The sequence below is a fragment of the Melospiza georgiana genome, chromosome 6 (genome assembly GCF_028018845.1).
Source record: "Melospiza georgiana isolate bMelGeo1 chromosome 6, bMelGeo1.pri, whole genome shotgun sequence".
Taxonomy (NCBI): Eukaryota; Metazoa; Chordata; class Aves; order Passeriformes; family Passerellidae; genus Melospiza; species Melospiza georgiana.
The window spans coordinates 15,431,644-15,447,344 of NC_080435.1; the positions used below are offsets into that span (position 1 = coordinate 15,431,644).

Sequence of the window (15,701 nt, forward strand, 5' to 3'; positions counted from 1 at the left end):
ATCTTCTGCAAGAGCATTAACAGTGAGAAACACTTTGATCCTGCACTGTGGAAGTGCCTTTCACTGTACTGTTAAGAAGGGAAAGCAGTTGTATCCCCGTTGTAGTTAAATGCTTATGTACAGGGCCAAATTAATTTTAAAGCAGTATCTCAAATTGTTTTCCTCTCTGCTGAGGGCAGTTAGACCCTGGGAAGTGCTGCTTCTGTCTGCAGCAGGGATCAGGCTGGGGCAGGCTGGCAGCAGCCTGTGGGCACGGTGCTCCCCATCGTAGGACCCCGCTCCTGGATTTTGCTGCTGGATTCCCATTCTCCTGCCATCCATCAAGCTTTATTTGGCCTCTGGCATGCTGCTCCTCTGGGAGTGTTCCTCTGGAGCTTGTTTTGAAAAGCTCTGCAGTGTTGTAGGGCTGGTAACTATAGGCACCAGTGGAGAATTCCTCTCCGGCAGGCAGCTCTATTAATAGCCGCTGCTGGAAGGTGTGCTGCTGGGAGCGGGGCTGCAGGCTGCTCTCCTCCTCCTGCAGGGCATGGTGCTCTTCCCAAATGCCTTGCCTGCAGTTCCTGGGCAGGCCTTGCCTGCAAACTTTCAGCCTGACCTTTGGTGGCTGTGGAGCACCATGGCTGTGGAAGGCAGCGGAAAGCCCTCGCCTGTGCTGTCACAGAGCCCTATCTGCTGCCTGTGAGTGCCTGTGCCAAGATAACCTTCTGGGTCGTGTGCCTCTCAAACTGCAGCTCTGTGTCTTACTGAAGTCCCTTCCCCTGCTTACACCGTCCCAAGGGGCTCCAAGGCATCCCACAGTCCACCCCACCATGCAGCCCAGCAGTGATCTCTTGCACATCTCGCCTTAAAATTTCAACTGACTCTTGGGTGTGAAGCCTTGACATGGCAACATGGAGATGGTCTCAGCGTGGAGCCCAAGTTCCCAGGTTCCTGGGCCAGCATTCAGCTGTCAGCCCTTTGCTGCACCCCACGCCCTGTCAGCAGCTCCATGAGGTGCAGCTGTTGCAGTAGGAAAGAAGTTAATCCTCTGCTTTTCAGGAGGGGAGGTGCAGGCCTGGGAAGGTGTGGTGCTGCTTGGGCACATTCCATGTGTCCCTCTCTTTCCTGACTCAGTCCTCAGGCTGGTGGTGCAGGACCTGTAATGTGCTAGCAGGGATCTTGCAGGGCCTCGTACTGCCCTTCCAAAGGTAGTTTCCATCAAGTTATGAGTCTCTATCTCCTTGCTTTTTCTCTAGTCATGCTGCTTCACCTAGAGACCCACAAATTACTTGGGAGTAAAGCAGTTTGTTCCTGGCCATATGAGGGGCTTCTTGCATATTTCAGCCTTGGCAAGGCACTTGACTTTTCTGCATCCTGGTTCCCCACACCCGAAAGGAGGGGCATTCATTGTCACTCCATCTCAGCTGCTTTGCAGGTAGTGTTGGAGAGGAGCCATGGGGAGCCCTGGTTGGGCTTCTCTGGGTGCTGCCCTCACAAAGGGCTCTGCTTCCAGTTGATTTAAGGGAAATTGCAAACCTCTGCCGCATGAGAACCTGTTAAAAATCTCCAGTCGTCTGCCTTAATCATAAACCAGCTAAAATTCATTAAGCTTTCTTGGCAGCATCCTGCTTCTTGTTAGTAACTGTGGTATTTCCCAGGCACGGTGGCGCGAGCTCTGCCAGCTGCGTTTTTCCAAAGGCGAGCGCCTCTCCCAGCCCCTGGGCTCTCACAGGTTGGGAAGCAGGACCTGGAGGCAGCGCCAGCCATGGCTGTGGGAAGCGGCATTGCTAAATACAGCATCGTCAAACTGCTGGCACCTCCACAGGATGTCTGTCTGCTTAGCTTTGGCATGCCCAGCAAGCTGCCCTATAGGCAGAACTTCTTTCTTGTCCCCCTCCCTTCCAGGAAGTCTGTTTCACAGAAGGGTGGAGGGAAGGGAGCAGGAGGAAAAAGGCTGAGGGCAGCGGAAAGGAATGGGGAGGTGATGCACATCCTGGCATATCTGAGTTTTAGGGAGCAACAGGTTAAGGTGGGGGAAACTCAGAAATGGGGTACTCCACATTAAAAGGGGTATGGGGCTATTCCTTGCACCCCCAATTCATAAGAATTTCTTGTGGAGAGGAGTGACTGAGCTGTGAAAAATGGGCTTGTTCCCTTGCCCCCCAGCTGGATCTGGAAATTTTAGGGTGAACACCATGTGCATTGGTGAGGCTCAGTCCAGGAAGGAGCCTCACTATGTGCACCGTGGATTGGGCAACAAACCAGGACAGCACACTGTTCTTTTATCATGGTGTTTATCTGGTGATAACCTCCTGTCATGGGCTGCCATCCCATCACCCCCTGGGGACACAGGGCATGCCTCTTCCTGGCCTAGGCAGCATTCCATGGAGACTTTCTCCCCGCTGTGTCAACCAGGAACAGCATTCCTGAAGAAACAAGCCTTGGGCAGGGAGGATCCAGCTGGAAAAGTCTGGCTGTCTGTGGAAGAAGCAATAAATCTCTGGAAGCTGGAAAATAGCAGTAAAGCGGAAACGTCGGAGCCTGCAGCACCACCTCTGCTGTGCCGGGAAGCTGCTCGGGGCGGGAGCTCTGGGGCCAGCCCCAGCCTGGAGCACCACTGGTGTGCCTGCTGTGGTGCTGGCAGCAGAACAGCAGGCTGGGCAGGTCGGATTTTGGAAAGCAGGTCAAAGTCCGACACGCTGCTGGCGTGGCTGAATTTGCAGCTTTTGGATTATTGCAGTCCCCAAAAATTTAAATGGAGAGCTGTGCTGGGCACTGACACCATATCATGATCAGTGATGGCCCCAGCCTCTGCAACACTGCTGTCTGACAAGCTGGGAACAGAAAGATCAGTGGGATAACCTGTGTGAGATTACAGATATCCACAGCAGAAAAAACCACTGATATGTATGAGGATGTGCAGCCTAGAGCGTGACACTGCCATCAGTGGTTGGAGCTCTTGTGCTGGCAAACAGCAGTTGTAGGATGGAACGGGGAGAAAACATCAAGCTTATCTGGAACAAGTTGTTCTATTAAAAATGAGATTATCCCAAGCAAGGTATGGTGGAAGGCAGAGTTACCGTGGCAAGCTGACAATGTTTTCTCCCTGTTGTTTTCTTTGCTTTGGGAAGAAAGAGCCTTAATTCTGTTTTGGGCTTCTTGGTGGTGGGAGGATGTATGGTTCTCATGGAAAAAGTTACTCATCATAGCCCAAACGCTGTTTTCATTAGTAAGTGCATGTCATCTTCTCTTAAGAAATACAGCTGCTATTGGATTAAAGCTTCCATTCAGAGGTCTTCCATGCTCTGTTAAAAATGCAAATGGAGTCAGGCGGTGCGGGACGGATGTGTGATGTTCCTGGGGCGCATTCAGGATGGAACCAGGAACATCTGGAGTTGGTTCAGCTGGCTGTCTCAGGCAGACCTCACTGCTGGGGTGGGTGTGATGTGTTAGAAGAGGCTCCATCCCTCTAGCTGGTGTTCCCAAATGATTAAAAAATATCTTGAGGACCGCTTGCAGCTTGCTTTCAGTTCTGTCAGGCATTTTAAGGCAGATTTGGTTGGAAAGGAGCTGCTGGTGTCACCCCAACCTCACCATGGGTGGCAGGGCAGGGTGTGCTGGGGTGGCACTGCTGGGTGTGGAGGGCAGAGCAATGTGTCCTTACAGAGAAAAAACCAAAAAGGCGGCAGCCTTTTTTCTTTACCTCTTCCAGCCAGAGAAATCCAAACCTTCCTTGGGATGTCTTCTCTCCTAGCAGCTACCAAGAGAGCTTTACTTTGAGTGGCATGGATTAATTAGGGGGCATATTCCTTCCTGTGAGAGTAAAACCACAAACTTTGTTATGCCCTCAGACAATGAACGAGGCACTCCAGGCTGGATTTGGGTAACTTTGTGCAAAGCCACAACCTGCCTTATTTGGAGCTGGACTTGAGCACAGACTGGCTTTCGTGACTTTTCTCCATAGGCAGTGTTTGGAGAACCTCAGGCTGGCCTCAGTGCAGGAGGGATGAGGGACTGTGCCAGCAGGGAAGTTGCACTGGTTGCTGTGGGAGAAGTGTTAAAAGCCTATTACTTTGGCAGACTGGGGAAAAGCAAAGATTTCCCTTCTTCTCCAGGAGCTGGTGGGGATTTTCTCCCTCTGATAGTGGAAAAGCCCTGAGAGCAGTTTGTCTTGTGAGTTTGGAAATGGTGTGGGTTTGCCCCAGCTTCTGTGGCATTTCTGGAAAAATCCTGTGGCTGGGATTTGTAGAAATGAGCAAGGAGGAAACCAGCAGAGCTCCCAAGGGGGAAAACCAGGCTCCCATCAACAGCCTGTCTTGCAGATCCCAGTCCTCCTGTGTTCCTTGTTGTGCTTGCACAACTGGAGACTTTCCACCTTTCCTGAAAAAGCCCTGCTTTTTCTTTTTTTCTCTTTGTTTTAATGTGACTTTCATGGTTTCAGTCATGCCTGTAGCTGACCTGATTCAGACTCTTTTATAAGTAGCATATTTCCACTTCTATACTCTTTGGTAGTTTTCTTCCCTTTTTTAAGGTAAATGGCTTCAAGGATTTACGACACTCAAAATTGAATTGGCATTTGAACAGGTGATTTCAGCATTTCACAGCAGTGATATTGAAATTCTTAAGGCTTTGGGTTTTTTCCCAGATGTTTGTATTTTTTCCCTTATACTTTTAAATGGAAGGGGGTTGTCACAGAGGACAGACACAGTGAGTTGTGCTGGGAAAGCTCTCCCTTGGGTTCCTCCCTGTGACACCTTCCCTGCTGTAGTGCCCCATATCCACTCCCACCTCCCAGGCCATTCCCAGCCCCTCCCTGAAAGAGAAAACAGCAAGGAAGTCAGTCATAGAACTTCCCATTGTTTGTACATAAATATCCCAGTGGCTGAGTTGATGTCCCATGTGCAGAATGTCTCCTCCCACATCTGGAGTGTGTTTTTGTCCTTGCCCTGGTCAGTGCTGCGTGTCGCTGTGCACACGTGGGTGTGGGTGCACTGCTCTTCTGCTGTTTCACTGCATGGGCAGGCAGCAGTCTTGGCCTGGAGCCCCCCCAAAAATGCTGTGGTGGGGCTTTGGCCTGACCCCCCAGGCCTTGCTCATCTTCAATTCCTGTATTAGGACATTGAGGAAAGCTTTGTGTGCCTGAGGAGCGCTAGGTGTGTTTGACTGGAAGCTTGACCCTGGATGGGAAGCAAAACTTGGGGGGAGAAGGGAAAAATGGACCCTTTCCCAGCTTTGTTTGTACCTCACAGAGAAATGAAATGTGGTGATAACATCCCAGTTATCAGCTGGGGCTGATTGCAACTTCTGTTGAAAAGCTTTCCTAAAAACCTTAGTGGCACATCTCCTCCTGCTTGCTTCCACTGAAAATCATAATAAAGCATAATAAAATTCCTCTTGGGAAAGAAATCTCCTGTAGGAACTGGAAGGGGCTTTGCACATCCCCAGAATGAGGGGGGTCTTCTCATAAAGCAAGGAAGCTCATATGGCTCATGATCTGTGGGGCACAAAGCATGTTCCAGGGCTGATGGTTAGAAAGAACGTTCTTGTATGTTTGTGGGAGGATGAAAAGCAGAGCTCCTGGCTGAAAGCTGCCAGTCTGTGTCTGATGTGGCTGGAGCAGTGGATAACCCTTGCTTCCCTCTGTTTTCTCCCCAGCTGGCAGGAGGCATCATCCTGGGAGTGGCCCTGTGGCTCCGCCATGACTCGCAGACCACAAATATCCTGTACCTGCAGCTGGGGGAAAAGCAGGCCCCCAACACCTTCTATGTTGGTGAGTAGCTCTGGGGGTGCTGCTCTTGCTCATGGCTGTGTGCCTCAGGGTAGGCTGCAGTGTACCCCAAAGCAGGCCAGAAAGCTCCAGGTGAGCACCAAGGAGGTCACAATAAAAATACTCCCGCTGTCCTTGTGCTCTCCAAAATATCCCCTGCTGTGCCAGCCAGAGCCTTTGATAAACGTTGGCTGTGGCCCAAGAGCAGAGTCCAAATCCACAGCAGCTAAAAATGCACGGGGACGTGTTGTGGTGTCGTGGGTGTTCTCCAGAGCACGTTTGGGAAGAGGGGGGACTTCTTGGAAGTGTGTCTTGTTTCCTGTCCAAAGGGACGTAAAAGTAGCAGAGTGGCTGGCAGTGGAGGGAAGCGTGGTGAGCGTGTGACTCATGTCCTCCAGGAGGGGCAGGTGGAGCCTCTGTGCACTACAGTTAAGCTGAGCATGATTTTTGTTAATTTGACAGCGTGCTGGAAGCTGAAGCCCCCTGTTTTTCCCCTGTTCTCCAATGATCCCTCTCAGACGAGGGGGAGAGGCTTGCAGGAGGGGCTGGCTGCCAGTCTGGGGCTGGCTTGGGGCACAGGCTGACGGGGCTGGGAACATCGTCTGATCCCATGTCCTGTTCTCACCTGTGGCTAAAATTACTTTCTGGAAAGGGTTTTCCTTCTCATTTCCCTGCTTGCCGATGGAACAGCATGCCTGAGCCCTCTCCCTGGCTGTCTCTGGCTACAGAAGATGCTCCTGCTGTAGATAGCTGTGGGTTTTTCTCTCTTGCTGTCTGTCTCTTCTGCCTCACACCCAGAGCTCTATTTGCAGCATTTCCCCTTTGTAGAGCTCATATTTAAAAACAGAAAAGGGAGCTCACAAGAAGTTAAACACTCTCCTTTCGAGGAACCAGTCCAAATCTCTCGTTCTTTTGAGGGGGCTAACAACTGATACCTCCCTAGTTAACATGTTCTCTCCAAACCTGGGGGACCTGGAGCATGGGGCAGAATCCCTCCCTCCTGCCTGTTGAGCATCTTTTACTCTTCCACCCTCATTTTGTCTTTGTCCTCAGCCTTTGCTGTTTAGAAGGCACTGGGGAAGGACTGTGGATCCCACCACCACGCTGACTTTCCAGCACCCGTGAGCAGCCCATGATTTGAGGCTGGCTGTCTTTTTAAAGTTATATTCAGCAACAGATTGGCCTGGATTCCTTCTGGCAGCTGTAATTTCCATGCAGTAATAACAGCAGAGCATTTCTTTCAGTTGCTGCCTTTCCCAGCCAGACCTCTGGAGTCTGAAGACTGGGATTTCTTTTTGCTTCCCCCCCACCCCTGCTCCCCCCCATTTTTCCTCTCCCTTACAACTGATACTCCCTCCCTTTTCTTCTCTGGCATGCAGTATACACATGCACACAATGTTCCTGCTTTTGGGAACGGGAACCTCTTTGGGCTTGGCCTCCAGAGCTCTGTTGGTTTTTTTTTTTTCCTTTGCAAATACCACTTTTTGGTGTCTGGCACAGGCTGCTGGTCCCGGGATTTGTCAGGAGGCTTTTAAAGGCCAGCCAGGCTTTGCTGCAGGACAGGGGGAAGCAATAAACACTGTCAGAGGAGGAACACTTCCATCATAGGCTGTGTACTGAGCGAGAAGGGAAGTAGGAAAGCAGGTATTTGGTGTCTCCTGGTTTCTTTGTGTGTCCTTTTCTTTACCCCAAAGCTGGAGCTGTTTGTTAAAAGCTGTGTCTGTGTGTTATGGGAGGGGAAAAATAATGGATTTGAGGGCAACAGGGAAGTGGGAGAAGGAAGCTGTGGGGAACAGCAAAGCTGCAGAGTACCAGGCATGATACTTCAGGCTGCAGCAGGAGCAGGACAGGAGCAGTCCTTGCCCTCGGCTCCCAGACCAGAAGATGACAGCAACCCCCCTGCAGCCCCAGGGCACAGGCAGCTGTTCCCTGCTGCCCTTTCCAGCCCCAGGGAAGGGGCTCCTGGGGCTGGGGTTTCCCACAAGCACCATCCCCCTCCCCAGCAGCTTGGCACTGCCTGCACAAGTTGTCTTGTGGGCTGGCCTGGGGGGTCATTAAACAGGCCCTTGTTCATGGGCTTCTCCTCAGCACGGCGTGCAAACCATCTGATCCCCTAACCACTTGTTGCAGTCTTGGCTTTTGACACTTCCATTTTGGCTCTGGATCCAATGCCCCAGCAAATGCTTTAACTGCTTCAGCGCTGTAAAGACCAAGCAGTACCAGGGACGGGGATAGCTGGAGCACCTTCGTTCCATGCTTTTATAGCTATAGAGGAAAATACTTCTTCTTCATCTGAGCTTGTTTTAAGGTCTGGTAGGCATTTATTTCCTTTATTTGAAGTTCAGAAATCAAAATCCTTCTTGCTCTTGGATAACACTGTGTCTGGAATGCTTTGTCTGTCTGGAGGCTGGGAAGATGTTGGTCACAAGGCCAAAAACATCCTCCAGGATAGCTAGAGGCATTGATAAGTTGCTATCAACTGGCTAACCACTTCTCACATATTTACTGATCCTACACATAAAGTACCACGGAAAAAAACCCAAGCAAATAACAAAACTGTGATTCAGGGTGTTATGAGAGCCTGTAGAAGGCTGAGCTGGTCTCTCTGCAGATATCAGTACAAATTGGAACAGTTTTGATCTCTCCAGAATAAATTAGTGCTGTGGTGTCACTGCTTTTGAGAGCACCTGGGGATCTTGAAAAAGCAAGTGACCCTGGACTTACTACTTTTGCCCTTTCTTGGTGGGATGAAAAAGCCAGGTTCCCCATCCTTCAAAGATTTGGTTATGTGATGCCTGGAGATGGTGTTGTGGATGAAATGCTTTGAGGAGGGCAGGAACGAAAACCTCAGCTCTTGTTTGCCTTAAATCCACACCCCAGGATCTCACACCTGCCCCTTGCTGGGGTGCCTGTGTGCTGGAGCATCCCTGGCTGCTGGTCCCTGCTGCTGCCCTTCCTGTGCTCTCCCCCGGCTGCCCGGCAAGGAACGGAGCACAGCAGCCGGACGGACTCAGCTTCGCTCTCTGCTGCCAGATCCAAAATAGGCAATGTGCCTCCAGCTGCTCACAGCAAGTGGCAGGGCAGCACGACCTGTGCCTCTAATTAGCTCGGCCCTGGGAGCGGGGCCAGCCAGGATGGGGAGTGCAAAACCCTCCTGAGCTGGGCTGTGGTTTTCCACATAGCTTTTGGGATGCAGAAGGAGTTTGCTTTGCCTGTGTCTAGGTTTTGTGTGTTTTAGTAGTAAATCCTCTGCTGGGCAGTGTCTCCTCTCTGGAGCATGGTGGCACAGGGCAGGAGTGTGAGGTTTTGGGCAGGCATACAGTGGTGGGGTAAACTTGGCCACTGAGGCTGCTGCCACTGCTGCCTCTCCCTGTCATCCTGGTGGGTGTCACTGTCCCAGCAGCTCTCCCTGTCATCCTGGTGGGTGTCACTGTCCCAGCAGAAAGGCAAGAGGGTTTTTTTGGTGGAGGAGTTCCTTAGGTAATGTTTATCCACCTCCCAAGCCAGTCAGGCAGCAAAGCCTGGGGGAGGCAGGTGGGGGACAGCTGAGGGCAGTGATGGCTTGGGGCTAAGGTGGTGAGTGTCCCTGTGAGTGCTGCTGAGGTGTGGAAGGGACATGGGCTAATGGGCACACAGGCCTCCTTAAGAGGTGAATCAGACTGTCTTCACCATCCTCCTCGGAACAAACACAGCCCAGGATAATGATTTCTGCCCTGGAAACAAGTTCAAGCTGCTTTTCACGCAGACTGGTCTAGAATAAATGGGCCAGAAAGCACAGGGAGGCTTTGAAGTCTTCCTTACAAATGAGTACATATCTGAGCTGAACTGCAGCTGCTCACAAGCTTTCATGGGTGTCTTTAGCATTTTGGAAGTCCTGTCATGAGATTGTGCTGGGCTCAGGGAAATCTGCCCCTTGCAGAGAGGAGGGACTGCTATAGGGTAGGGATGGGGACATCTCTCTGAGCTCTCCCCAGGTTTGCCCATTGTCCTTAGAGCATGTGAGGATGCCCTGGCCACCCTTGCCATGGGTCCCAGATGTGACCAGCAGTGCAGAGCATGCCGCCTATCACCCAGACAGACCTGTGTTGGCTAAGTGGTTGTGGAGAAGCTATCCCTTCTATCCATAACTTAATTAGCCTTTTTAGCTAATTTAGCCTAATTAGCCTTTTCAGGACTGCCTTGGATGAGAAGCAGTGATTTCTGGGAGGTTTTCATTGCAGGGAGCACTCAGCAGAGATCCAGTGCAAAGGTTCTAGAGATCAGCAGTGCTACCATGGCTGTGGGCCCACCATGAGCAATGAGAAGGTCTGGGTTTCTGTTCCCACTCCCATCCTTGTCCCCATCTCTCTGGAAATGTTAGGCATGTTCTAGAGATGGTGCCAACTTCCATACATTGTGGGGTTAGACTCAACAGCACATCTTTTGCTAGACTTGTTGTGAAAGGCCAGAGAAGAGCCTGAGGCTCCTGCTCTGTAGGTTCTGTAAAAAGCACCAGTGAAAAACCACTTTCAGTCTTGGCATGAGGCGCTGCAGGGATCCCTGTGGATACACAGAACTGGTTCAGGACCGGTTTCCTCTCTCACCCATTTGTGCTCCACTTTGTCAAGGCCCCCTGTGTTGGAGATTTTCCACCAGACACATGAGCTGTGGTCAGGCTTGCGTGCTTGGCAGTGGAAACCAAGGTTTGCATTTGGCCTTGAACCACACTGAGCAAAATGGATTATTTAAAAAATAATATATGTGGATTTTTAAAAATAGAAGTACATGCATTTTTCTGTCTTGGAAATAAACTTACTTACAGTTAAGGACAACAATGTAATTATTTAGTCCCTTAAAGGGAAAAAACCAAAACCTGAGTTTTACTTGTTCTAGATTTTCCTCTAATCACTGTCAGATCAACTCCTTCAATAATACTGGAATTATTTTTAAAATAGTTTTAAGGCAAAACACTTTTGTTTTACTTTCTTTTCTGGCTTAAACCATGTATCTCACAGTATAGGGGATTTTTTTTTTTTTGTATTCTTATCACAGAATTCAGTTTCTATTAAGAAAGCAACATGTTATTTCATTGCATTTCCATTTAATTGTAATTCATTCTGCCTTGGTCATGACCAACTCCTGTGTTTCATTTACTCTGCAGACTAAAACTGGTTATGTCTTTAAAAATACACGGATAGCATCAGGTTATTTTGGGTTCGGATCTATCCAACTACAACTAATGTAGTTATTTTTCTTTGTCCCTTCCCATTGGCTTGGCTGCCCTGGACCTGTGCTAGAGGTGGCGCTTTGCTCTTCAGAGCTGTTTAAACCTGTAGCTTGGACAGTTTTCTGTAGAAAACCTGCACTGTGCTCGAAGCATGCAAAACTCACCAGGAATCCTCCAGTGGGATTTGTGCTTTTTTTGTGGGTGAGATCCCAGGGCACATAGAAATGCCCAGAAGTGCACTTGGCTGGAGCAGGAGAGGGTGGGCCAGCATATTCCAGCCTGGCTCACCTGTGCTGTGCCACCCTTGTCCACCCCAGCCCTGGGGATGTGCCATGGACTTCCTCCCAGCTCTTGCAGGTGTGCTGAAGTTACAAAGCTTGAGTCTCCTTCAGTGTTTCCTGGGTAGGCTGAGGAGAAGAATCCTGACTGTGGCATCTGTGTGGAGTGGATTTGGGTACAATGTGTGCACATGAGGACGTTCTTTGGGGCCTTCCCCACCACCCCTTGGTGTTTCTGACAGAGGGGTGCTCGTGGTTTCTTCTTGCCTTGTTCTTGCACATGAGGGCAGCATGTCCAGGCTTTCATCTCCCCGTGAGAGCTCTCCATGCTTTGTGACCCTGTTGCTCCATCTGGAAGTCATTAGCAGCTACAGAGCAGCAATGTTTTCCTTGGGAAACGGGGTGGAGAGGAATGGAGGGGCTTCCCACTTGTCATCTTCCAGCAAACCCTCTCTTTTTCCAGCCCCCCTCTCTCTCACCCCAGCTCTGCTGGGCCAATTCCACCGGGCAGCTGGACAAAAATGTCTGGGAGACCCTGCTTTGCTGGCTGGCTCACACAGCCATCTTTTTCCTGCCCCAACCCTGCCCTGGAGGGACTTTCCACTGTGCCTGTAACTGCTCCTGAGCTGCCAGGAGGAACATCGTGGTCATTTCTTTGGCTGCTGGGAAGGGTGTTCTTCCACAGTGGGGGGTGTGGGGCAGGAGGGAGTCTGCCTGCCAGGGAACGGTGATGGTTCCACCCTTCCCTGCAGCAGCAGTGGTGATAAGCCCAGTGGAGTTGAGCATCTCCAAGCCAGGAGCACCAGCAGGGTGGCACTGAAGCCTCCCTCCTTTCCTCAGAGGCTTGCAAAACTCTTGGATGTGCAGAGTCTCCCCGAAGGAGCCTGTTGGGAGAATAAACATCTCTCTTTGTCTGTTCTCAGCCCCTTTTTAGAGCCCACCCCATGGGAAGGGCAGGCACTGCTTGGAGAGCTGCCTGGCCTTCCCAGGAAGCATGGTGTCATGCTGGGGAGGGGATTTCTTATTTGATTTCTTTTTTGTCTTTTGGAAATATGCTGTGGTGACCTGGAGGCAGTGGCTGGCTTCCATTTAGCCAAATGAGTTAAGGATGCTGGGAAAGGATTTAAATGAGGGGAGAAGTAGGGTGCTGTCCAGGAATGCCCATGCCTGGAGCTGCACAGCATCTCTGATGGCTGTGGTGGGGCATGAGAGGAGAGCTAGCCAGGGCTGGCCTGCTCCCTGCTTGTTTTAGAGGGACACTCTGGTGCTTGTTCCTTCTTTTATTTGTTTTTTCATCGTGTCCTTTTTTAAAGACTGTTTATTTCTTCCTGTTTTTTTTTTTATTTCTCAGCAGGGACAGAACATGGGTTTTACAACCCTGCAGGCACCAGCTATGCTGCTTTAATGCCAAAGCAAGTACTGACACTGAATACTGCCTTTTTTGCTCCCTTCCCTGCTCCCAGAACTGAGCATCCTGCTTCCTACCTGCCCTGCAGGTAGAGGGCCCTCCATAGAGGCATCTTCTGCTTGAGCTGGGAGCTAAGCTGGCCTCTTGGCTGCTTTTTTTTCCTCTTTCCCACCTAGCATCAAACCAAGAGAAGTACTCAATTACTATCAGTTTCCTGTCTCTGATGTTTAGGAGCTTATCTAAAGATTTACAAAATCCCTGCAGCCTAAAGCAGCGCATGCCCTGGTTGTACTGGGGAAAGAGGGATGGTGTTTGGCCCACTGCTGCTGCTTTTTCTGATCATCATGTCCTGTCATGATGCTCTTGAGGGAGGAGATCATATCATGGCTCCTGTGCTCCTGCTCTGAATTCAGGTGAGGAGGTGAAGCTGAGAGTGGTTGGTCTCTCTCCTAAAGCTTTCTGCTCGAAGGCTTCATCTCAAAAGGAGATAGAGGACTCCAGTATTGACACCCCTCCTCTGACTTCTCCAACTCCCAGATACAGGTCCCGAGGCTCACAGCTTGCTTTGGTGTGGGGCTGGTTATGTGTGGCAGTTGTAGCAATCTTTCTTGCTGCTGCCTTATCAGAGAACCGTGCCATAGGGTCAGAAATCACAGTGTAGTGCTGCTCAGGGATGTGGAGGTGCCTTGGTACCGTGAACACCTGTGCATGATTTGCTCACTGTCCCTGTGGCTGCAGCTCCAGCTGTTCTCTCATGCACTGCTGCTGAGTGAGGGGGCAGCGTGGCTGTAGGCACTGCAGTTTATACCTCTCTCATTTTGCTTTTTGTTTACAGCAAACAGCATTGCTTGTTGTAAAACCCCGGAGAAAGCTGCAGTAAAAATGAGCTGGGAAGTGGCATGTGAAAGGCAGATGGAGCCTTGCTCTTGCCAAATTGTGCCAGTTTGGGTGGAGCCCTGCAGGAGCAAATAACCATTGTAGTCATGAGTTCCTCACCCGGGAGAGGATTTAGGGGTTAACCTTAAATGCTTACACAGAGGAGGGAGAGGCTTGTGAGGAGTCTCCTCTGACTGTGAGGATAATGTGTCATCCCAGGATGGGATGACAGGTGCCTTGCTCACAGACAGAGCCCAAAACCACAGTCGGCGTCATGGTCCCTGTGTGCCAGGAATGAAAGCTAAGATGTGTCAGGCTGCTTTCTGGGAAAAGGGCTTGGTCGTTCCAGTCTGCACCGTGACTGCTGTGAAATAGTCCCCCAGCTGCCTGGCACCCAGTCTGAAAGTGGAGACCCTCCCACCAGCCCCATTCCTTTAGGGGAAGGATGGGTGTGGGAAAACAAACACCATCCAAAGCATGTGGCTGGACACTTGGATTGGCTTCCTTTGCTTTCTCAGCCTTCAGCATGGCATTTCTGTGGCGAAACACCGCTGGCATTCCTCATTGCACATGCTATTTTTGCAGTAAATACTTTGTGCTTGTTTTTAAATAAGCTCCAGCTCAGAGTCCTGCTCTGCTGCCTCCTGGGAGAGGCTGCCATGATCTGGCCCTCGGTAACAAAAGGCAACTCCATAACAGCCGCTTGTTTGTGCCTGGGAATGAAGCTGGCCTTTATTCCAGAAACCTTCCAGGGGTTTTTTGTGGTTTGCCGAGCTCAGGCCAGGCACTGCTGCCCTCTCCCCTGCCTGGCTGCACATCCCTGCTGCTCCCAGCGCACCGGCCGCATCCGCTGGGCTCCGCTCAGGAAGCTGCACGTGGTGCACATCTTCCCTCCCCTCCCCTCCTTTCCTTCTTGCTGTTTCCTCACTTGATAGCCGGGCTGGCTCTGATGAGGAGCTGGTGAAGTGAGAGCAGGGAGAGAAGTGGGAAGCCAGGATGTCACTTGACAGTCCAAGGTCTGCACAGCCTGCCTGGGGTGGGAGTTCAGCAGGTCAGGATTGGTTTTGTTTTTTTGAAGCTGCCAGAAATCCCAGCAAGAAGCAAGTACAGAGGTCACTGGAAAACTTCTCTAAAACAGCAAATGTCTGTGTTTCCTCTTAGTCTCCTCCATCAGTTGAGAGTCTCACTGGGCTTTCATTTCCTAGCTTTCAGAGCAAAACCTTTCTGGCCACTCGTGGGTCCTGTGTTTTCCTGATGATCTCAATATCAGAAAAATATCTTTTACAGTGAGAGCAATCATTCACTGGAAAAACCTCCCCAGGGACACAATAGAGTCCCTATCACTGTAGGTTGTCAAGATACAATTGGGCAGAGTTCTGCATAGTCTCTCCTAAGGTCCCCAGTCTCACAAAAGGTTTGACCAGGTGATCATTTGAGGTCCCTTCAACCTGGGCTGCCCTGTGACTGTGATCTCCTGGCAATATTTGCTCAGCCCAGAAGGTGCCTTCAGTGTTTATTTAAAAAAAAAATTAGAACAAAACCTTCTGTCTGTGATGACCTTGTTGTTGGGGTCTCAGCATCATGCTGCTAGGTCTTCGAATGTGCTGCATGTACTTGTTACCTGTATATTGGGGTGGTTAGCATGAATAGTGACCTGTCAGATGTGGAAAGGACTTGCCCCTAGCACAGCTCTGTCTTCTCTCTACTGTCCTAATGGGCGAAGAAGTCAGAAATTGCTGCACTTAGGGATGAGGAAAGTTGATTTTCTGACTTGTGAGGAAGACTTGTCAGTTGAATGCCCAGCGCTTAAAACAGAAAAATCTGCCATGGTTTAGGTTGAAAACCCAAGCCAGCAGCTTCACTGGTAGGTACAGGCTGGAGTGGTGAGGGCTGATTCTTGGGCATTAGCAGCTTCTGGTGACAGTGAGCAGACCGTTTTGGGACACCACTGCTGGTATGTTGTTCTTTGTGAGACAGCACTTATGCAGTGTCTGACAGCCTCCATCAGTCTCTCTAGGGCTTGGCAGGTGTCCAGCAGACTGCCTTCTTTGTACAGGGCTTATTAATGCCTTCCCACCACCTCCGAGCCCTTTGGGGCCCCTCTGTCCTGCACACAGCCCAGCCCACTGTTTGCCATGCTGTCTCCCTGCCCCACTGCTCCACCTCAGCCTATCTCCATCCACTGGC

General features: G+C 50.7%; 1 protein-coding gene across 1 annotated transcript in view; it reads left to right on the forward strand.

Annotated features, from left to right (window-relative positions):
* Positions 1 to 15,701, forward strand: part of CD81 (CD81 molecule) — a 33,739-nt gene that overhangs the window by 4,809 nt on the left and 13,229 nt on the right. The window contains exon 2 of the mRNA XM_058026285.1: positions 5,635 to 5,749. Coding sequence (XP_057882268.1) covers positions 5,635 to 5,749 — 115 coding nt within the window. The remainder of the gene's footprint in view (positions 1 to 5,634; positions 5,750 to 15,701) is intronic.